Source organism: Megalops cyprinoides, chromosome 14, assembly GCF_013368585.1.
Source record: "Megalops cyprinoides isolate fMegCyp1 chromosome 14, fMegCyp1.pri, whole genome shotgun sequence".
Lineage (NCBI taxonomy): Eukaryota > Metazoa > Chordata > Actinopteri > Elopiformes > Megalopidae > Megalops > Megalops cyprinoides.
Window position 1 is genome coordinate 4,255,987 of NC_050596.1, and position 24,062 is coordinate 4,280,048.

At 45.7% G+C, this 24,062-nt stretch overlaps 1 protein-coding gene across 4 annotated transcripts in view; it reads right to left on the bottom strand.

The window, feature by feature from the left end:
* Positions 1-24,062, bottom strand: part of LOC118788760 (probable phospholipid-transporting ATPase IH) — a 67,574-nt gene that overhangs the window by 35,584 nt on the left and 7,928 nt on the right. For all 4 annotated transcript variants that reach the window (XM_036544795.1, XM_036544794.1, XM_036544797.1 and 1 more), the window contains exons 2-4: positions 1,971-2,093; positions 895-984; positions 689-769 (exon numbers count right to left, since the gene is read on the bottom strand). In XM_036544795.1, coding sequence (XP_036400688.1) covers positions 689-769; positions 895-984; positions 1,971-2,093 — 294 coding nt within the window. The remainder of the gene's footprint in view (positions 1-688; positions 770-894; positions 985-1,970; positions 2,094-24,062) is intronic.

Below are 24,062 nucleotides of genomic sequence, written 5' to 3' on the forward strand. Positions count from 1 at the left end.
ACTGTACCCACAACCACAGAGAGCTTCTCACAGATTACTGCAGCCACCTCATATCTGCACCCTGCAGGTGAGCTCTGAGAAGCTGTACACATATCGTACACATGGTGGTGAGGAACCCCAGCAGTGCTGCACCTGAGGCCTGTGCTTTAGCGTGTAACAGCTGATATCGTGGCACACTGCAAGAGAGCAGGAAAAGCCGATGTGCTTTCACCTCCCAGGCTTCTCAGGTGTTCTGTGAGCAGCACAGAATACACACTGTCCTCCATGTCTCCAGCTTTCCAACAGAAGAGCACGTCATGCGTGAGGCTTCTAGCTGTGATTTCCTGACAGAGCTGAGAACAGTATTGCAAAACAGCCTGTGTGATTTGGAGATCATCTGCTGCTACATTCTTTAACAGCTGTGTCAGTTTCGTTCACATACCTGGCATCCGTCTGTCCAGGGAAAGGCAAGGTACAGCTCCCTCTCAGCTACAATACTCACTGAGCCTCAACCAAATGCAGATGGACATGACTTATACACCACTTAGCATGGAGGGTTCTGCATCTGTGTGTGTGTGTGTGTGTGTGCATGTGCTTTCCAGTATGCATGCATGCACATGTGTGTTTGTGCATGTGTACATGTATGCATGTGTGCAGGTATGTGCACGTATGTGTATGTGCGTGTGTGTATGTGTGTGGTACATCTCACCTGTTTAATGGCAGTAACGGTGATGACGAAGAAGAGGGGCAGGCCGCTGGTGATGGGACTGGTGGGTGTGTCAATGATCAGCTACAGGAGGAGGGACAGACAGAGGGACAGACAGAGAGAGAGACATCACCACAGGGTAATACTGTACACAGCACACTGAGAGCTGCATTATAGATCATAACTATCAGGAGAATTACACATCTCACCTGAACAAGAAAGATGATGAGAAAGTAGAAATTTGCAATTCGTCTGAACTGCTCAAACAGGTTCTTCGGGACAAAATTCCAGAAGGTGTACTACAAAAAAACAGCAACAAACCAGTTATTCAAAGCATTCTATACATGCAGGTAGATACTATTACTAATAGAATAACATAGGTGCACACACACAGAAATACACACACTCACACATATCAGATATACAGGACACACAGATGGTCTTCCTTGTGTTGAAGTTTTTTCATCACACCCTCAAAGGCAGCATTTCTACCTGCCAGGAAGGCACTCCTTCCTTTCCCCTTAGAAAAGCTCTCAAAAGTCCCTCAAAGTGAAGCAGTGGTAGCTTAGTGACACATTGACACTTTCCACTTCACTCAAGTATGTTTTGACAAAAGTCACAAAGGAAAACAACATGCAGCAAGTCACTTTAAATCAAGGGTGTCAGGCTCGTTACCTGCGGGCCTACAGTGCTTCTTTGTTCCAGTTAATTCTGCAGACTTAATTGCCCCACTTCGATTCCAGAATACACAGGAGTGCAATATTTACAGTGAAAAAAATCTTCAGCTATGATTTATTATTTGCAGGAATGTGAATAAATAGTCGATACAGCTAGCATTCTCAATTGTTTGGAGAAAGGGCATTAAATTCATCCAAGTACTGTGACTTATTACCTAGCATTAAACAACTGATTTCCTTCTAGCAACAATATGAGAAGTAATCAAGGACAGAGAGCAGATCAAAGAAACCAGCACACACGCATAGCCCTCCGGGAGCTCAGCATGACACACCTGCTCTAAAATAGAATATCATCACAAGATTGCTATTGAATGTGCTTAGCCACGACGAGGGGATTGGCCACCTCAGACAGCAGGCTGATGAAGGTGGCAACCATGACATTCCGCACATGAGGGCTATGTCACTATGCATAAAGATGAACCGTGTCACAGCAATGCCAATCTGCGGCACTCTGTCATGTGAGGGGACCTGGATCTTTCAGAGGACGTTACAGAACAGGATTCCAGGGCAGCGAGCGCTGTGTGCGATTGGACGGACCGCTGGGTTACCTTGGAGGAGACGATCCTGTTGTCAGGGAACCTTTGAGGGATGTAGGCTTCAGCCCCAGGCGGGGGCTCCCGCTGCCCGATGTACACGGTCCGGCTGTCCACCCAGTTCTCCTCTCCTGCACACTGCCAGAAAGAGATGGACAGCACTGCCGTTAGCCACGGATCAAAGAAGAATCAAATGGATTCAATACCATTACAATAACATGACTAACATAACCTGTATCAAAACATAACCTGTTTAAGACATCGTCATCAAGGAATCAAGCTGAAACACACTCAATCAAAAAGGAGTCCATATGCTGTATGTGTTTCATATTAATGTCAATAGTAATTATTAGTATGTTTCTGCAAGGTGTTTTAAAATCAACACTTCAATATGTAAGTTTCCAAGGCAACATGAAGGATTGTGATAGAGGTCAAATAGTTTCGTCACGGATAAGAAGTAACCAAACAATATGATATTCTAATGAAAGAATATAAAATATAGCACAGAACCAGCAAAGGCTTCAGCAGATACTGTCATTTGCATTTTGTTAAGAGAGAGGGAGGGATTGGGGGAGAAACAGCAGAAAGAGATGCAGAGAAAGAGGAACAGAGCAGGAAAGGCAGCGCGTCTGACACTGGCGAAGAGGGCAGGGGGATCGCGGACGGAGCAGTCCTCTCGTTTTCAACCCTGAGGCGGTGGCCAAGACTCGCAGTTTCAGCTCGGCGCGCACCGTGTGCTCGCTGTCATGTCCAGACACGGCAGCCTGCTTCCCATCCGTGACAGCACAAACGCCGTTTCAGTTCTCTCGAACCGAGCCTGTGGCTGGTGCAACCGTGCCGATCACCATCCCTGCTGACGGAGCAGCCACACTATGGGGCCTACCACAGGACAGACCTGCTTTCACCAATAAAAATACAACTATGTTTTCGGCTTCGGCCTTCGCCAAGGTGAAAGTTAATATTCTGTCAAATGAGGATATTTAAAAGTGCTCTCAAGCCAATGACAAACGACCACAACATTAATTGTTTCTCCAGTACAATACAAATACAGTTCACCATTACAAAATCCATATTAACCAACAGCAATACACTGAGTAGGTTAACAATACTCAGTGACCAGCGGATTGTCAGTTCTAAGCCCTTCATAGAATGCATCACTGCCATTTTCCGTAGTCCTTGTTCTGACCTAATTGGTTAAAGACCAGCTGTATCAATAAGGTACATGAAAAAGTCATGCAAGTTACCTTAGATGACTGGGTCTGCCGAGCAAATGAAATAATAATAATGTAATCAGAGAAGACAATCACTAGGTATCGTTTACTATCTCAAGACAGCCACACCCAGGCCCAACTCAGCACCAGCTGCTTCTCTTGAGACTGACTACAGCCATGACAGAAAACTGGGTTAAAACCCTAGTGATGGATCCCCATCTGATTAATGTGAACTCCTTGCCCCAACAGAGAGCACTTGTATATACACACATCAGCAATGGCCGACTGAGTTTTGCAGTCCATAAGAGATGGCCACTTGTATAGGCTGGCCTTCCTTAACGCATCTCTAGGTCTATAATTGAACAAAATGTTACAACGGGGGGGGATTCACATTTGACCTGAACTTACTCTTGAATCGATAAATCATTCTGTTCAGAATCAATACCCGTCTACAGCAAGGGCCGCAGTCAGCTTTCTCCTTCCACCAATGCAACCTGCATCTTGGAAGAGCACATAATGCACCTTCTAATTTTTCTCCATTTGTCGGCAGATGACAGTAATTAGGATGCCCGGAACATGCGGTGAGAGTGTCGTCATCAGATATGTTTTCATTCTCTTAATTGATTTAGTTCATTGCAGCAAAAAAGCTCTTTCACATATGTTTTCTATCTGTGATTTCACCAGTCGTTGCTTTGACGAAAGACCGTGAAAGTGGCTGTTCACCATGATGACTAGACTAAATTGCCTCTGAAACAGCTCCTGGTTGTTTATTCCCATAGTATTGCTAAACGAACAGACAGCTAGGCAGTGAAGCGATTAGGGAATGTGTACTGCAACCACAGGGCTACGGGTTCAACTCCTGCTGCGTGGCACCGCGGGTGTAGCCTTGACTAAGGTACTTAACCTGCATTGCTCCAATAAAGATTCAGCTGACTAAATGGATAATGTGTAAATATAAGATATAAGATTACAATTTGAGCCGTAATCTAGATAAGCGCGCATGGATAACGTAATGCAGACTCTCCTGCTTCTCCCTGGATATCTGTGGCTGGCCACATGAGGACAGTGATGAGAAAAACCTAGCATAGTAGCCAAGGCTCCCAGCATGCACCAGGGACCTCATTTTTCAAGGATACATTTGAGCAAACTTCATATTTAGCAATTAAATAGACAGGAAAATATAGGTAATTATCACTTCAGAGTCTATTTTTAACTGGAGCACGCCACATATTGCCAAGCCAGCTCAAACATCTGTTAGCACCCTATCTTTTTTATCCTCCTTCAAAATGAGTGTACGTCATGCTGAAAGCAGACCACTGAGGTTTAAGGAGAAAGAGGGAGAGGCTCATCCAAACACATCCTGAGGAGAGCACTCCTCACTCTCCCTCCCCCCACATACCAGCCTAAGGTAGGGCATATTTATGCTATGTTATGTCTGCCAGTCTGCGACATTGTTCATTATTGCTAAATGAATGGAACGGCCGCTTGTTAAAACTATAGACATTATACTGGAATAATCACTGTCCTTGTTTATTTGCTGAGATTCTCCCACAAAGTCTTAAACTAGAGAACAACAATCACAGGAAGTGTGCTGGAGGACAGAGTGACAATGTGTCCCTGTTAAAATGGACTCTGTAAACAACAAACGCAACAGCGTGGCTTTTGTAGCCCTGCCTGGGTTGGAATCCGCCCATGTGACTCACAGAAAAATGTGTCTCCTGAACCAGAACAAAGACAGCATACAGAATACACCCTGAACTCAAAGCACCTGTGGGACACACGCCCTTGTGGGATACGGTGGCAGCGTCATGGGTAGAGAAGCCTCTCAAACAGCACAATCTCCCACCCAGCTGTCTGGCGAAAATCCCAACACGACCATTTCAACATGCCAATGTGACGGGTCATTTGAATTGCGTCACAGAAAGCATTCGAGAGATAGCACCTGAGCCAGTTGATACACACAAACAAACACAAGCACAATTAACACCCCTTAAATACATAAAGACACGAGAAAAGTGGTTTGGGCACTATGGGCCGACAGCAGCTCTGTTACTTTCTCCAGGATATGTCCACCTCCCGCTGCAGCTGCTTAAAGCCCTGTGGCAGTGACAGCTGGTCATCGGAGCTGCTGAGCCCTCTCTGTGAGTGCTAATCCGCTCTGCTCTGAGCAGCGGGCCTTCCTCTTCCCTCAAAATGTACTGCCCTGCCACCCCGCTTCTGCCGCCAATGCAGTTATATCGCCATTTCCCTGCCACTTTAAAAGCAGGCAGCTGACACTATAAGCATTGACCAAGCAAACCTGTAGGGGGGCAGGGGGAAAATTTCTCAATTTCTGTGTTGTATTCTGCATTTTGTTTTTCATTTTTTGTGCGCGTGTGTGTTTTCCCCCCTCATTTACTGTTTGTGTTGTGGTGGTTGCACAGCGTCCGCTCCTTCCTGCCGTAATCGGCGGTGACAGTAATCTGTTGAGAGCGGACAGGATTGCATTTTGCAAACTCCATGCCCCAGTTTTCCAGACGGGCCTCGAGGTTAATGCACACTCTCGCTCGGGAGCTCACCGACTCACCTGTAGACCATTCACTCCTGTTAACCTAATGAGCATGGATATTAAATCTGAGGGGCACGCCCCTGCCAGTATTTACGTAGCTCACCGGAGTGTGTTTAGGAGTTCTTCAAGACAAATTTCAATTAGTGTATCAACACATTCACGATTATACAGTGCACATTGCACACCAGAGATAACCTGTAAATAAAACAATAAGCTGAAGTGTCCTAGTTAGACAGCTAATACTGTACATCTACAGCTATCAGTTGCAATAGGCAGGAAATCAGATATTATAGTAACTTCTGTGAGACGTTAAAAGGGGAAGGGGAGTTCCAGTTTATTATCAGAATTACTATTATGTGCAGGATATAACTGAATTCCTCCTCACTGGAATTTGGAAACAGTGACAGCAAACACTAGTATTGTGCTCTCATTTACCTGAGCAACACTGGAGCAGCCAGCCACAATGCTTTCATTTCTGAATAACATCTCTAATATCTCATAGTATTGCATCCTCTCTAGTTGCCTGACATTCATTTCCATTCTGACCTCCACATCTGCACAGACGTCTTCAGCCAAGAAGTCTGTGAGTAAAATTAAAATTGCAATCTTTACAAAAGCTGTACTAATTTAAATAATTTATCCAGTACTATCCATACTGTACCTGTTTAAAGACACTTACAGAATTGCTCAGGCTGTTGGTTGACCTTTAGGTTGATTACTGGTGTTACTGCCTGGACAGAGGGGAGCGTGCTTGTGGCTCTGCAGCGAGCTCACTGCAAACAGCTGTCAGCTCCTCTCTGCCTCCCTGCTTGAGTGCCCGGCGCTCTCACGCTCATTTCTCTCATTGCCCCCTCTTCCACAACCTCTTCATCCTGCTCCGCGTCTACAACCCGTGCCGGAGCCTGAGAGTTGCTGACTGCCTCGCTGTTTGCTGCCTCTCCTCGTAAAAGTCCCATTGTTACAGAAGCCCCCCCCCCCCCCCCCCCCCACATACGCACAAAAAAAGAAAAAGGGAGCAGGCGTCTATCACGAGGAATAATTACATCACCGCCCTTTCCCACAGCCGTGACTGCAGCGTTAAAGCAGATGCCACTACGAACCTGTCAAACGCACCAGTTTGATGCAGCCAGCATCGGCTTACAGCTGGAAAAGAATGCCAAGAGGCCGCAGGGACACAAGCAGTAACACGCAGGAAGAGGAGCACGATGCACATCTCGAGAGTGCGTGGCAGCAACGGGCAGGTACATGCTGCAGCATGTCCGGTATTTATAGAGGGCTTGATTTTGAGTAACTTTATGTTCCCAGAATAAAAAGATTCCCTGGCAGTGAACTGTAGTTATTCTTTATTGGCAGCGCAGAAAAACACCGAGAGGAGTGGCACAGCCTGGATGAGTTGGGGTCCTGCCAGCTCTGACGCCCACGCACACACATTCACACTACACACGCTGTCTCTGTCACCCGCGCAGAATGCCCGCATTGGCCCAGCTGACCCCCCTCACTTTCATCAGCCTCATCGGCAGGGACTAGCAGTCCTGCACCAGATAAGAGGGGATTTAGGGAAAGTGAACACAGCTTAATATCTTCCAAAGCTATCTACAGATCAGCTTAATCTGAAAATAAAATGATTTAAAAATGCCGATGGTGTAATGCTCAGTAAAATGGCCTGCAAGACCTAACAGCACGCGCTACAATGTTTTCCCAGATTACACACGAGGGGCACACCGAGCACAAATCACATCATCATCATCACATGAGCAAAGCGACTCTTCTGTCTGCTGAAATCAATACCTCAGCCGTACGCCATGCCAGACAGATGGAGAATCTATCAGACTCCATGTAGTATGTAGCTGCTAGAGATAATCCCTAAAGCCAACAAAGAATGAGGCACACCAAACCGCAATCAGCCTACAAACACAACAGGGCGTCTGGAAGGACGGTCGGCCGGTCACGAGACTGAAAACGCACTTAACTTTAATCTGAATATTTAAAACAAGCATGGACAGCTGCTGTTATATTAACGTGCACTGTTCCAATGGATTTAGGGAAATAACATGGAAAGTGCATGAAGTCACTACAGGCAGACCAAAAAAAAAATCACTCTGGGGTTTCTGGCCAGCATGTGTTCAGAAAACATGGTCATTTAATTTTTTTAGTAATTTCCTCTTTTGAGTTGTGACCCAAAAATCAATGAAAAGAGGAATGTTGACCTTGACGAGGAAAAAAATCACTCTGGCTCAACTTCAACTCTACCATTGTTCTCAACACCTCATTTGACTCCTAATGACGTGTGCTTTTTGGGAACAAAAAAATTCATATACCCATTCACAGCAAGGTCAGACAGAGGTCAGAGCCATCAATCAAAAGTTAAAATCAAGTTCTGTTGTGTTTGCCGCTTCTCTGGCTGGACCAGTCAGTTGTCTTTGGTTTGCATGCTAAATGCAAAAAAATGCTAATCACCACAGACAGTGCAGGAGCGGGTTTAAGGATATAGGATACTCCTGAGGAGGAGTAGCAAAGGGCTTGATGAATCTGGGGATCACTGGACCTGCATCAGATGGAGTGCCCATTACAAAATCATCAGCGAGTGTTCCTACCAACAGCACTGTGACCACGCTCTGGGTGTGTTCATTGGTGAGGTGCTCTGAGGTCTAAGCTTCAACATTCAAGGTGGGTTCAGCCAGCTCTGTGGATTCTATTGGTCACTTTGTGACACATCCCTGCCCAATGTCTTATCACACACTGCCATGTGTCCCCTAGAGTATTTCTAGATATTAAAAACACAGCATTTCATAAGAAATGCTATCCATACAATGCATTTTCATTGCATAGTTCTGCTGTACAGTTTAAACGTAAACTGTCAGAAGCATTATTTTCAAGCAATGAGTCTGTACACAGGCTTTCACTGGCCCAGATAAAAATAGAAGTCAGGCGTTTATCTGAGTCCATGTGGTTGAGTCCACTCCATAGTGAGAGTGGAGAGCACCTCACCCCCCAGAAATGTGGAAAGGGCAGACGGTGGCAGAGAGGGCAGTCCTGTCCAGGAAACACAGCTGCAGTTCTGATGTCAGCTCTGATGACAAGAAGATGTGTCAGAAAGGGAGTATGGCAAAGCTGTGTTCAGATCAAGCTTGAAAACTCCTCTACTCTGTCTAACAAGGGGACTCAGGAGCTGTTCACCTGAACCTTCACATGCACACACATACATACACACACACACACACACACACACACACACAATCTGTCTTGTGACAGCTTTGGAAGCAGAGGATTGGAGATATGATAAACAATTAATTGCTAATTATTCAAATCTTGAAAAGAAACCTGATGTTACACCTTTCTAGTCAGGCACTTCATCGCAAGACTTCACCTCAGACTTTGAGCAAAACACAGCACCATGTTGACAGACATAGATCATACAATCTCTAGATAAGAGACCTTATCTAGAGATTGTATGCTGATATAAAATGTTACAAGGGGCCAACAGGAAAAAGGCCATCATTAATTTCTGATCCTTGCTAACATCTGCTCTTAGCCACTCTGTAAAGTACAGCACCTTTGCATGCAGGATACTAAGCTTACAGCTTTATTTTATTGATTAGGTTTTAGCTTTCAGCGTTTCATCAGCTCAAGCCGTGCATAAAAGTCTGTCTGCATTTAATCAAACATAATACTTTTTTGTCTGCGGACAGACGGGTTAATGTAACACTATACTATTTCCATTCATTATTTTTCCAGCAGAATAGTGCTAGGTCAGTACATTGCACAGGAGTGTATTCATAGTGAAAACACTGCAAAAATCAATATGACTCTATTTTTCATATTTAACTGATGCTGCTGTCTTCACTGCTGTCTTCATTCAATGTAGCAGCTTTGTTCCTCACCACATTCCTAGCGGGCTTTCACTGATAACGGAGTGCTTCTATTGGCTGATATGGAATGGACCAACACTACCACATGGCCTGGCCACTCTGTGGTCACTTGGGGATCATCCCAAAACCACTTTCTTTTGCATGTGGTTTTTAAGTCAAAAACAGCCCACCAGCTGCCACTGATCACCTCTAAATTTAACTTCTTATTTATAGACCAATCAGTCCTCACACGTTCCAAGAGTGGTGATACCAAAGTAGCTGTTCTCTCACCATCTTAAGTCAGCTTGCAGACAGCCTGAGATACTTTCCCCACCCTGTGGAAGTCTCTGAGCTCTTATGCGCAGTATTTGATTGACAGGACTGTAAACCCCACCCACCCATGGGCTGCCCTCCGACCCCTTCTTGAGTCTCTGCTCCACCCTGAGTCACAGGAACAACAATGTTAATATTTGATGGGAAGTGCTGACAAAGAAGCTGTCTGTGAGAGGGGTGACTCAATTTCCCCCAAGCTCTGGGACAAGCCTGGCCAAACGGGTGAGGGATGGAGGGGGGGGGTGGTAATCAATTAAACCATGGCAACCATGCAATTATCATGGCAGCTAAATGGAGGAAGATTGCTTCCTGAATTGCAGCAGTCAACAACCCCCCCAACCATCAGACAGCAACCACCCAGCAGAGAACATCTGAAGGAATATTAAATATTACACTAGTATAGCACACCCATGAGCCCAACAGTATCCAAAACACCGTCCTGAGACAAGATAGTAGAGATGAAACGGGGACGGTTGTATATAGTTCACGGCATCTCCACTGGAGAAGACAGATAAGAGAAATCGCCTGGGTCCAGCCACCTGGCTGTGAATGGGGATAAATTGGAGAGGGCTCTAAATAATGAGCGAGGAGACAGCCAGCAAAGGACAGGGTGAATGTCAGCTCCACATCTTTAGGCCCAGGTTACCGTCGTCCCACAGAACCGGCAGTCAATCACCTCTCCATCACACGGCACGACGAGCAGGGAGACGGTCTCCTCAATACCACCACAGCTGCAGGGGGAACTGGCTGCAGGAGACACAAGAGGAGGCAGCTCCCAGAAGCCTCTGTTCTCTTCGTCCACTCCCATTCCTTTCTTTGCCATGTCACAAGGCTTCAAACTGTGTTTGTGTTATACTGCCACAACCCGCTGGTTAATTGTCGTTAATTGACAGACATCAATGGTTTAATATGCAGCTTTTAAAATGCTTTCACAGAAGTGCAAGCTTGTGCAGCAGCAAGCATTGTAACAGCAGGCACAATCAGGCTGCTCCACGAGTCACGATGCAATTCCATGGCAAGGATGAGTCTGAGCCACAGATCATTCCCCATCTCAGTCCCCGCTCTGCTCTCGCGCTGCGCTACCTGAAATCAAAAAGGGCTGAGAAACATCCCCACTGATCCCCCATGTCCGTGTAAAGCTACATGGGGGATCAGTGGGGATGTTTCTCTGGAGCCTCTGGCTCGCACCTCCATATTCACTGAGAGCAGCCCTGTGAAAAAACACTTCACCACTCTCACCACATTAACAAGAGCAGGTATTCTTAGTGCATTCAGGTTTTCAGAATACAATCTGAAGATTTACAGTGGGAATATTTATGACACCGTAAAATCAAGACAACATTGATTCTGACTCTCAACAAAGACCATGTCAATATCTAAATGCAGAACTGGCTCTGTTAATTATTGCTTTAATGAATCTCTTCTGTTTCACTTTTTAGACACAAGGAATGTGGTAAAAGTAACCATAACAACCATAACCAATCTCCACCACACAGTATACTATATACTCAACTATTCAATCCTCTGTGCCACAGAAACTGGGATACAGCATGCACTCAAAAACCATGTGAAGTCCAAGCACCAGACACACCTTCCGCAAACCCCTTCACACACACGTGCACACATACACACACATACACACACACACAATCACACACACACACACACACACACACACACACACACACACATCAATCCCAGAATGCACTGCTGAGGATCGCTTTGGGGGGGGGTAGTAAGAAGGCCTGTGTCTCTGGGCTCCATTATCATGGACTTGGCTCTGGGGCTGATGGCACACTCTCCCTCGCAATCCCGCGGGGAGGAAGCCATTCTGCTGGCTCAGCCAATCGGCTTTGTTAACACAACCGTACAGAGTCCATATGTAACGGGATACGCTGGGGGGGCAGGTCTGGGGGGGCGAGGGGGGATGCGGACGGTGCATCGGCGGATGTGCACTAATCTCTTCGAACTGGGAGGACATGGTGCCGAAAAAGTCAATCTGGACCACCACTCCTGCCCTTCAGGGATTAGGGGTGGGCTGGGCCCAAGCTGTCACGTTTCAGAAACGTGATGGAGCAGGGCCATGCGGAGCATGCAGGGAGGTCACAGGGGAGCCGCATGTGAGAATCCACCCGTGCCTGCAACACTGGAGGACTCCATCTGACTCTGTACTGCGACTCTGCCCCAGTGAGCCACCAGTCAGGGTGGGAAAAGGGGGTCCCAACTCAGCTCTCTAAGAGAGTTATGCATAATGTGTTATATAATTTATAATGTATAATGTGGGAAATATTTTTGTTTTGCTGTAATTCTCTTTCTTTTGTTGTGGCTGACACAATCATTTGCTCCACTGCAGTAAATGACCTGTGTGGTATGTGCATGTGCACATATTTGTGTGTGTGTGTGTGCCTCACAGATCAGTTCTATGTAACTCCTGCCACGAAAACTCATGAACTGAGTGACACATATGTGTTCCCACTGTTCTCCATGCTCTGTTGGTCCACTATTATCCCACAGTGCCCTGCTGACTGTGACCTGCATTATTAAAAACTTTCGATGCCAGAGTTTCACTGCAGGTATTCATCATTAACCTCAGATTAAATGGCTTGTCTGTGTTGCTTAATGAAGCCCCCTAATTAACCTTCCTGCTTGATGTGTCACACACACACACACACACTCTCTGTTTTAGAGCTACCCTGTGCCCGCAGGAGTTCTCGGTGCATTCTGGGATGAGCACTTCATGAATGCTTGGGTGACTCTGTGTCCCTGACCAACGGAAACATTCATCCTGCACTCAACCTGGATACAACCCCAGTCCTTCCAACTGTCACAGCCATGATATTTGACACAGCTGAGATATCACATTCTACCTTTTCCCTCCTCTGCTCTTCCACCTGCACCACGGTCTCCTCACCTAGGGTAACAGGGATTAAATAACTGGCATGGGCGGGCCTCAACAAGGACAATTATAATAATGGGCCCCTTTATAGTACTAGGGCCTGTTCTTGACTCAGGGGGAAGAACACAATTTTTATATCACAAATGGACAAATAACAGTAATTGATTAAAACAGCTTTCTTAGATAACGAGACACTGCGTTCTGTGAGTCAGAAAGCAGAGTTAAGATGCCCTGGTCATCTTTGCACGAAGAGAAGCAGGCTTGTAATTATATATGTCCGCAACCTCTCCGGCACCAGTGACATCATTTCACCCTGTTACAGGCACGTCCCTGGTGGCACTGCATGCTCTGCAACATCCTGAGAACCTTATGAATGTTATTATAATCTTCATCATCATCATCATCGTCATCATCATCAGTCAGGTCTGGTGCAGGACTTCACGGGACAGATGCACCTGTGCCCTGGGGTAGGATCACCAGCACAGATTCCCCCCGGCAGCACCCTGCCCTCCAGTTAATCACCATGGCAATTAGCTCCGGGATGAGCCGGGTCCAATCATTGAGTGCCATTTGCACTCTGAGTCACGACCATCCCCTGGCTGAGCAGGAGGAACAAAGAGGTACTCCTGTGGAGTATTTCGGGCCAGCCTCCTCTCCCGCTTCCTCTGCCCCGGCGTGACCTGTCCGTTTCCCCGGAGACAGACTCACTGTCTCCTCCAAGGGACTGTCTCATTTGTCTCCAGCCCTGGGAAAAAGCTTTGAGGGGTGCTGATTGGACAGGAGTCAGGAATTAGAGTCCACAGGGACAGGAAGGCCTGTCATTTTTGCAGCTGAAATACATTTGGGAGAAGAGAAAAAGGAGTGCAGGAGTATTTTGTGTGATGCTATGATGGATCTCTCTGATGGTTCTTTATAATTCTGCTGCATGTACAGTGAGCTTTCACCAAATCTGTGCTTGTGCAGTTAGCCAGGTAGAACCTTCACATCTTTCAGACTGTGCTGCAGAAAACAAATTAGGTTTATCAGGAAACTCAACCTTACACTAAAATGCCCTCCATCACTTGACGTCAACAGCTTCTTTCAATGGAGTGTTTTTTGGTGTCACACATCACACATTCTTTGTGCTTGTTTCCCCTTTATGTAGCTCTGTTTTGGAATGACCAATTCTACTCTAGACTCATCTCACCCAAAAACCTTTGCACTAGAGACAAATCCTCTGATACACTCTATAACCTCTATAACAATCACATATTTTAAAAGGGTGCTGATCAACCCTGTGCTCCTCCCATGTTAGTGCCTTTCTGATCAACTGCTAGCCCCGCCTGAGCCACCTATCACCCTCACGAACGAAAGGTTTAACGAGGTCTTAGGAGGCCTCAGGGCATGCCTTTCTCACTGATGGAGAACATTGCCCTTATTCTATTTCATCATTACAATACCGCTGAAGAACTGTGCTACTCCATTCCTCTTTACAACATCAAATATTTCATCAGCAATCAACTGATAGAAATACTCTTTTGCACTAATAATAATAATAATGATGATGATGATGAACAATATTAGTATTATTATTAGTAATATTATTTGTATTATACGTATTAACATCATTAACCTATTATTATACAGCATATTTTTCATAGTAGTATTGAGTAGTATTAATACAACATTATGCAAAAACCTCCCTGTGCAACTACAAATCAACCTAATCTGTAAGCATTTACAGCCCACCTCAGATGCAGATGCGGATGCAGCAGAACAGCTTGTGATGGTATTGGAACGCATGCTTCCTAAACTCCTGATGGACAGGAAGTTGACATGCGCAAGGCAGATGAGTTGCCTCGAGAGAACACAGTCACGCCTCCTGCTTCGTGAATAACCCACCATCTCCACCTATTACCTCATGTCGTGCTTGGTGGGTGAGGGGCCTTCCAGACACTACAACATTCTGTTTGCTCTGAGTGGCCTCCGGACAGCCTGGAGGAAGGAAGAACCCCTACCAAATTCACGGCACCCCACATGCCCTTTGACACAAGCCCAATGAAATTATTGCTACGTAATTAAATTGCGTGCTGTAGTAGCGCAATGTCCCATACCCCGAGATGACTGCCCTTAACATCTCTGAGCATGGCTGTATTCGTCACTGTCTCACTTGCACACGGGTGAGAGGGAGATCTTTCCGCACTATAAGACATGGGGGGGAATGAACAAGACGACCTGACGGGGGGGAGGAAGCAACGCTTAGATCACAGATCACGCTCCTGCTCCGGGGGTCTGTGTGGATGCGATCGGCTGCGGGGTGGAAGTGGTCTAATTAGGCAGCTCTTCGTAACCGGCATCTGCCAAGGGCAAGCTAATCAATTAACTGGCTCATCGTCATAGCAGTGTGTCATCTATCCATTTGCAGTCTGTGTTTTCGTTCCATTTTCGATCAGTTTTCAACTACGCATAAACTCTGATTGCAAGTGCTGCCCTTTTGCCAACCTCTGGTGCCTACTTTTGTTCGCACACTTTTAATCTCCACTGGCTCTTTTAATCGTTTACTTGAGGAGAACATTCCAGTTGCAGTTTCCCTTTTAGAGAGCTGTTGCACATTTCACCTTCTGTTTCTCTGTGTTTTATCTCAGCGAAGAGGGCTCTTTTGGAGCTTTCTAAGCCTCACCTGATCTGCCAAGGTTACTTTGAAGATGTCCGGCGCAGAGACAGCGTGCACCGAACATTTATGCACTCTAGAGCCAAAAATAGTTCCTTTCGTTGAGCGCTTAGTTGCTGAATTTAATTTATTTACTGTGCAGAAGGGTTACCAAGCGCAATGTTAATTTTGGATATTTTACACAGCCAGTGCACACGTCTGCATTTTCGCAGCGGAAATGTAGGTTTCGTGCCTTGCCCCCAGGTAAAAAAGAAGGGCATACCCTGGGATTCACACACACAACCAGCGGGTGTATTGTGTCTCATACTCTACCCTTGTCCCATCCTGCTATTCTATGCTGTTGGCTCCAGGACCAAGCACCCTTCTGGTGCCAAGCTTAAATTTCTAGGTAGTACAGTTCAATTCCTAAACTAACATTATGTATGTGGGTACTTGTCTCACCTGTCTGAAAGCACTTTGTGCAAGTTTCTCTGGATAAGAGTGTTTTCAAAACAAATAGATGTAAATGTAATTGGATTGCCCAGATATCTGTGACAGAGAGGGGGATCCTCACAGGAGCCGGTAACAAAGCCAGCACCAGCAGAAGAGGAAGTGAACAGAGTGAGAGAGCTGTGGGACGAGCTAGGGTACTGGACGTGTCCACCGTAGAATGTTGCTTCAATGTTTCCCGAATGTTGCAACAGCGTCACAGAAAAAAACTGTGCCTGTGTAGTGTGTCGGTTGTTGGGAGAAGCAGGGACCGTGGTACGGTCCACCATGTCCCGCGAGAGCAGAGATTGCTAATCCTCTTGCCCGGGTGGTGAGGCTGTCGCCTGCCGGTCACCCGGTCACATGCGCGCTTCATGACTTCCTGAAACAAGCCCCTGTTTGTTTAAGACAGCCCCCCCCCCCCACCTCCATCCTGAAACGGCGGGAGAACGCTTCCCACTCTGGAGGGAGGGGAACACAGAGCTGATACAGGCTCGCAGTCAAATGGCTCTGATTAACAGCCCGGCGCTTCATACTGCTGACTCTCCTTTTCCTCAAGTGCACTTCAAGGAGCACGGTACTTTATCATCCATAAAATCCTGCCTTTTTCAATTCCTCTCATCACCACTTAAGTATAAATAATCACCTTTGCATAAAACTGCACAGAAATAGCTTATGAGCTCATAATATGTTGGTTTTTAAAAATGAACCAATCTGTGCAGGAGTACAGTAATAATGCTGTATTCTTACATTAAGTACCATAGATGTCATGTGGTCAGACCAGGAGGATGTGACTGATCTTGTTAGGTTAAACGCAAGGTCTTAAGAGCAATCTGCACTTCTCTAATTAATATAACCCTCAGGGAAGCCTGGTGGAAGCAAGCAGGCGAGGAGGTGAGAATGTGAGGAAGTGAGAGGATGAGAAGGTGAGAAGGTGAGGAAGTGACAGGATTAGAAGACAAGAGGGCAAGGAAGTGAGATTATGAGACAGTGAGAAGGTGAGGAACTTTGGGGGTGAGCAAATTAGTGAATGAGGAGGTGAGAAGGTGAGTAAGTGAGAGGATGAGAGGGTGAGGAAGTGAGAGGATGAGGAGATGAGTGAATGAGAAGGTACGAGGGTGAGGAAGTGAGTGAACGAGGAGGTGGGAGGGTGAGGAGGTGCACTAGAGGTGGACTAGATACACAGCTGACTGCACCACTGCATTCTTCGCTAACTTCAAATCAAGTCAGTCAGACACATGAGGTGTGACCATCCCCCACAGCAGGAAAACATTCGACCCCTGTGGAGGCAAAGCCAGTGGCATCAGTGAGCCAATTAGCGTGGCGCATGACCCAGTCTCTGCCTGAGCCTGGTCTCACCATCAGATCCCCAAACACAGACCTTCTACCTGTTATGCTTCATGGGGCTGAGCTGGCCCTTCTCTCTCTATGAAAAATGCATTCCTTAAGTGAGTGAGAGTGGCACTACAGTGGCACTACAGTGTTTCTGTGTCTATGGAGCAGATCCCAACTTGCTTGTTTTCCAAGCAGAATTTTCAAGTAAATATATAAAAAACAGCATGATTCTAAACCTCACTTACTCACAGAAACAGTCAGAGAACAGCGGAATTCACAATAATATCAGGATCCGCAGTAAGATCTGTGAATATCAACAACAATTTCATGGTCACACTGCAAACAACACAAAAGCCATAATCTGTTGAGATTGTCTGAGTGCCCCTATCCAATGCTAACTAAAAGAGGTGACACAGTTCAGATGTGTCCCCCTGCTTGTACTATGCTCAAAACACAGGAGCGTATTTGAGGTTATATTTAACAGGAATTTTCAGAGAGACACTAGAGAGAAGGAAAGAGAGAGTTACAGGAAGAGGAAGAAGGGAGAGAGTTAGAGAGAGGGAGAGGAGAAAGAGAAAGAGGATATTACATCATCTCACAGGAATTCATCAGAACTACATCCCTGCTTCACCCTCGAGAGAGACTTGGAAGAGACAAGATGAACCATCGAGGGGTGAAAGCACAAACTGAAACTCTGGTAGGATTCATCTTTCGGAGTTGTCCTGCCGACAACTGACATCAGGTGTGTCATCTATGGTCATTCAGAGCACTCAGCAAAAATCAAAACAGGTAACCTCTGCAGAATCCCAAAAGAACCCATTCACAAACAACCCCCTGATGAAGAGGAAAAACAGGAGAAGCAGGGGTAGAGGCAAGATTCAGCATTCCTCTCACTCAGATGGGACGGTCAGAACATGCAAACCCAGACATTCTCTGATCACCAAATCATCATAACCAGTATGTGCAGTCCAGAACTCACGGGATCTGTGCATTTGGACACTATTGGGCTAAGTGGCTTTTTAGCATCACCAAAACTTTCAATGCTTATGCTGTGCTTCAGAAAAGGCCGGCAGAAGAGGAGGCAATGAAGAGGAAAGAAAGCCAGCCCGTGGGCAGGAGACCGATGTGGGCGCACACCGGCGGCTTGTCTAAATGTTTCTATTGATCTGTGGACACGCTGCACAAACTAACTGCCTCTCAGATATACAGTGTCTGAATCAGCAGCACCCCACTCACCCCATTCACCTTAAAGAGCTCAAAAATGAATCTCAAAGTCCATTCTGAGCATTTCCCTGGTACACTGATTCTTAAGTCGTGGGAACAAAGAGGTACTCAGAAGTGCGTTATAATTGTGGTCTTGATGAGGGTGCTTTTGAAAAGGCCTGCTAAACCCTGTAATTACAGCACTTTTTAAGAGACTCAGATAAAAGGCTCACTCCAAAGGAAAATAGTACAGTTAAAATGAGAGATATTCCATTATCAAGTTAGAATGTGTCCCACCACCTCCTTGGCTATCATGGTTAGATCTGCATGGCGGCCAAGCAGGTCATGTAACTGAAGAAACGCTGGGCAGCTCACTAAGGTCAGGTATATTTCCCGTCTAATTCAACAGGCCCAGTTACGATAGGCAAGGTTTGCAAAGGACTGCAATTTTATGGGACTTTTCTACACTCCAACAGGATTTTCCCTGTCACACTACTCAAAAAATGGAACCCATATTCCTGAGCCCTGTTTCTGTCTTCAAATAATTCTCTTTACACAGTGGAGGACGAAAAGGGGGGCACGCTTATATTAACAAGCCCAATTCAATTTCAAGCCCATCACACAGCCCTCACTCAGCTCCTTCTCTTCTGATCAAGAGCTCTCCATCCCCCTTCCTGTCCGCATTAACTGGGCAGTAACTCACTGCCGGCTACGGTAATGTGAATCAGAGTGTGAAAAGTTGGCGTGTAATGGTTTCACTCACACCAAATGTGCTGTGTGAGGATGACACCTCTATGTCTTACCTCACTGCTGCAAAATGAACATCCACACCATCAACTTTTCCTCCCCTGTACAGCAAGGAGACAAGGTGCAAGGTGCCGGACAGGACAGAGGGTGCGGGTCTTAGAAAACACACGGCCATGACTGGTTCTGTTACCAGAATCTTTGAGAAACTTAACATAAAATAGACATGCCCCACACATGCCTGCGTGCGCTGATTCATTCAAGAACTGTAGATAATGAGGTCAGTACCATTAAAAAACTTTCATTATGTTCTATTTTTAACTCCTGAATTACATCCAGAGGCAAACAAAAAGCAAATTACCTCCCAGGCAGTGACATCCTCCCATTTTTCTCTGTCAAACTGCTAAAGGGTAGACTAGCTGACACAATACAGAGCTTTTAAATGTCTAACATGGAGGAAAACCAGTAAGATGAAAAACACCACTTTTACCTGTCACATCACATTCATTAGATGGGCACAGTACCTGTCTCAGCATTGTGTCTTCCGTCAGGAAAGCATGGCAAACAGACGTTCAGCTGCCTCACCAGATTCTGAGCATCGAAACTTCTCTGACTGCTCTCTTCTGATATTAGTTTTAATTTCAGCTGAGTTCTAAGTCTCTGCGACAGCCCTTTCCTCTGCTTTCTGCTAGCTCTCAATCAGCGTGTGAGAGTTCTGCTGCTTTCTGTAAAGCATGACTGGACCCTAATCTAAACCCGAGGCCTCCTCATTGTCACATGATTATCAAATGATCCTTTCCTTCAACGGAGGGGGGGGAGGAACTATCGTTCAGAGGACCTTTCCAGGCCGTCCAGAGAATGAAGGATCAGACATGTTCAAAAATCTGAAAGGAACCAACAAGGAAAGCAGGAGCTCTCTGTCTGATCAGAAAAAGGAAAACAGGAGGTGTTTATCTGGAGATTAACGCATTCGGTTCAGAACAACCACTGTGCACTTGGCTCTGGGGGAAAGAGCAGCAAGCTTACTCCTGAGTCGAAGTAAAGCAGGCTCAGACAACCTGGCCCCTGGAATTTTTGGCAAGACTTAGAGGGGCATGCCAGTCTGCCTGTCATTTGATATATTGTACAATGTGTAAGAAACATTACTTTCACAACTAGGAGTAATGCTACCAAAGTGCAGTTCGCCTGGAGCCAAACTGTGTTCTTTATAGCCAATGACGTAGCCAAACCTCAGGCAGCTTCATCCATGGAGGAAAGAAGTTACTGGAAATCTGTTTTTCAACACGCACATCTCTGTTCACTTAATATACACCAAATAGAAGACAAATTTGCGCAGATGTGAACTTGTGGGTGTTTTATTGTTCTAAGATGTTTCTTCCTACCTGCTCACTCCTACTGACTAATGCAACAGCTTGGAGCTCTCTTACTCCAGTTACATCACCAGCCGCTGAGATGGGGTTAGACTAACTGCACTCTGAGAGCATTGTTCCCAGTCATCAAGGTAATGTTTCACACGCATTATACAACATATAAAATTATAGATTTTGACCAGAGTGCCCCTTCAGGTAAGTGCTGTCTGTACAGAGCTAAGTGCAAGAGCTAGAGCTCTCTGCTCATGGCGCCCCACAATAAAACTGTTTGAATTCAAATGGGGTTATCCATATACAATACTTCCGCCTTGGTAGGATCCTTCTGTGCACTCTCCAGGCAGTCAGCAATTTCATCACGCATTTCAGGCCTCATGCACAAGCAGTTGCCATTTCACAACCATCCAGGTTACAACATTTGTAAAAACATTCTTATTAAAAGTTTAATAGTCTTTGAAATCTCTGAACAAACCTGCCATAACCCAGTGTAGCTGGAACCTGATGTTGCCATCATGTAGGTTTCAACCTGTAAACTGCTTATTGTGCTTTCTTATTGTCTGTCAGTACTTCAGCCCCCTAGCTGTTGTTTTGGTGTTTCTCCCTGTCTGTCAAAGTGGTCCATGTGCTTTTGTTTACTGTTCCCATGTGTTCCAGCCCTGCCCCGCTCTCTGCCCTGTCCCCGCCCACCTGATTTCCTGATCCTCCATCTCCTCATCAGCCCAACCCTATATCTACCCTGCTTGTCTGTCTTGTTGCCAGTTTGTTGCAGTGTTTTTTTTTTTTTTTTTGCCTGTCTCGTTCCCACCTGTATATTCTGTTTTGGAGTTTCCTGTGCTGACCTCGCCTGTTCCTCAACTTCGTCTCTGCCTGCTGTTTTGCCGTTTGCCTGATCTGCCTGGTCCCGACCCTCGCCTGCCCTGTTTAAGACCCGGCCCCTTGTCTGCCCTGCTTTGGACTGCTTGCTTGGTTTTGACCCTGCCTGTTCTGACATTCCATACCTGTCCTGCAACTTCAATGAAACCACTTAGAACCTGAGTACGTCTGGTCTGCATTTGAGTCCATGCCTGTGCCCTGACATTATCTTTATTTTACATGTGTGTCACAGCACCAAATATTTACACTGCTCTTTTTATGAGTTAGTATATAAAAACCTAAAATGTATTCATATCATGAGCATTTTACTTAATTGCATATTTATTTATTTTGGAAACCTTCTGTTTCTAGTCAGTGTCCAGTGTCTTTCATAGAAAAAAACTCCAAAGACTGAAGCATACAATGAGGTTTCCATAAATGCACTGTCATAAAATTGGGGACCATGTGTATACATATCTACAGAAAATGAATCGTTGCCCGGAAACAGAGCAAAGTAACAGTTACACTGATGTGAAAAAGTGGCCGATCTGTAAAGCACAGTGCTGCCCAATAAATCGGACATTACTTCCTGGTGGAAGATTCATTCATGGATCTTCTCTGGAGGCTCCCAGCTGAGGCACAGCACTGATGAAAGTTGGAGGACTTTGCCACCTGCTTTCAAGGATTTCCTCAGTCACCTGCCATGCAGGGCATTCTGTGAGGTATCGTGCTCATGCAAGGGTTCCTTCACCCTACTGACCCCCTGGCAGGACAGCGAGGGGCGCAAGGCTTGGCCCGTGTGGCTCTCCGAGGGTTTGGGAAGCAGGGGTGTAATGTGTTCCGGCAAAGCAGCCCAGAGTTTAAACCAAGCGAATGCTTTTTTAAACAGTCATTTTCTGCTCCAGTTACCCCGGCGACAGCACTGAGGGGCCAGCCGTGTAAATCCCGCCGTCCTTGGGTGTTAAACTGCCGCTGGACGCTGTGCTCTCACCTTCTCCTGCACCGACGCACCGCGTTAATATACTACTTTGCGTGTTGGTCCTTCATTAGCTCTCCCGTCAGACGTGATATAAGCCTGCTCAAAGTGCCCTCCCCCTCCCACATCTCCCACTCTCCTGCTCTCTCTCAACAGCATCAGTTGGAGATTGAGCAATGCTTCGTTCTTGTGTCACCATGCTCCTGTGGCCCGCTGATATAATGGCCGTGAGTACTTACTTTAATTCAGCTCTCTGTTACTTTCTGTGTCGCCTGTACGGTTGGGTAGCAGCGCGCTATAACCCAGCATTCTGGGCTCCATGACAACCCCCACAAAACACGCTACCGGCTGAGTCAACCATATGACTGTGCTCACTGGCCTTTGTCCTGGAGCAGACCCAGGTGTGGTTAACAGGGTAAATGTCATCGGGTTTTTCATCCACCCTGAACAATGCATAAGTGCTAAACTTTCTTTGAGCTTTAAAGGGTTCAATTATGGCTGAAAAGACAGATGAGAGGCGGTTGTCTCAGCACTTCTCCCCATTTAGTCTCAGCAAAGAGAAGTGTCCGCGTCGTGAGCATCAGACAGATAAAAGTCAGGATATCATTTTGGAAAGCCATTACAGTTCTGCCCTCCTCAGCACTATAAGCATTCTGTCAAATATTCTAAGACCAAGGAGGCATTGCAGGGTGCAACCATGTGCACGTGATATGTCTGGATTTCTTTGCCCTCCTTTGAATCAGCCTCTTATATTTTGTTGCTCTCGCAGAACAGACATGAACACAAAACCCTGACATTCTGTGAACACACCATCCAGACAGCTGACCAACACAGTGCTGTCACTACGGACACCATTGCCATAACAACACCAAGAACATTCCAAGCTGTATTAATTATTGACCATTCCTGTGTTTCAAACAGACCTAAAGTACACTCATATCTCTAAGTCTTGAAGAAGACTTCAAAAAAAGCTCTAGAGGATTTTTTTTTCTTGCAGCGAATAAAGACCACACTTAAAGATCAGGTTGAGAAGTGTGGTAGTGTTACATGATAATATTCTTCTAGGGAAGACCATTGCTTGTCTACATAGAAATTGTTGTGCAACTCTTACTGAATGGAATACTGTTGTGGATCATGTGCTAAGTTTAAAAGGACATAAACAATTTTGTCCAGGCAGGATTATAAAAGGTAACAGATAACCACACCTCTGCTACATGTTTATTTTGTGGTTTATGAATTATCTGGCTGTATTACCTTTGTATTTATATATCTCTCTCCCACCCCCTGCCCTAATAAAATAGTTATTTGCAAAAAAAAGGTACAACGCATTTACATACTTCACGCAAACAACCAGATTTTTATATGAAATTCTTCATTCGGTTAAATTAAAGATCAGACTGCCAATATCTCTTACATTTCAATGAAAGGAAATCACACAATAACAAGGTACCGCAGAACAGTAATAAAAAAACATACCCTGTCCTTTCAATGTTGGTTGAGGCATACTTGTAAAGCTGTGTTTGTACATATTTGTAAAGGCAGTTTACATATTTGTAAAGCTAGTCAGATTCATACCAATTGACCTTCAAAAAGAAACCTGTCAACCCCTACGACCCCTAAGAGCAGTAATTAATTACTGTGCAAGCAATGTCCTCTGGATAAGAGAGCTCACTCAA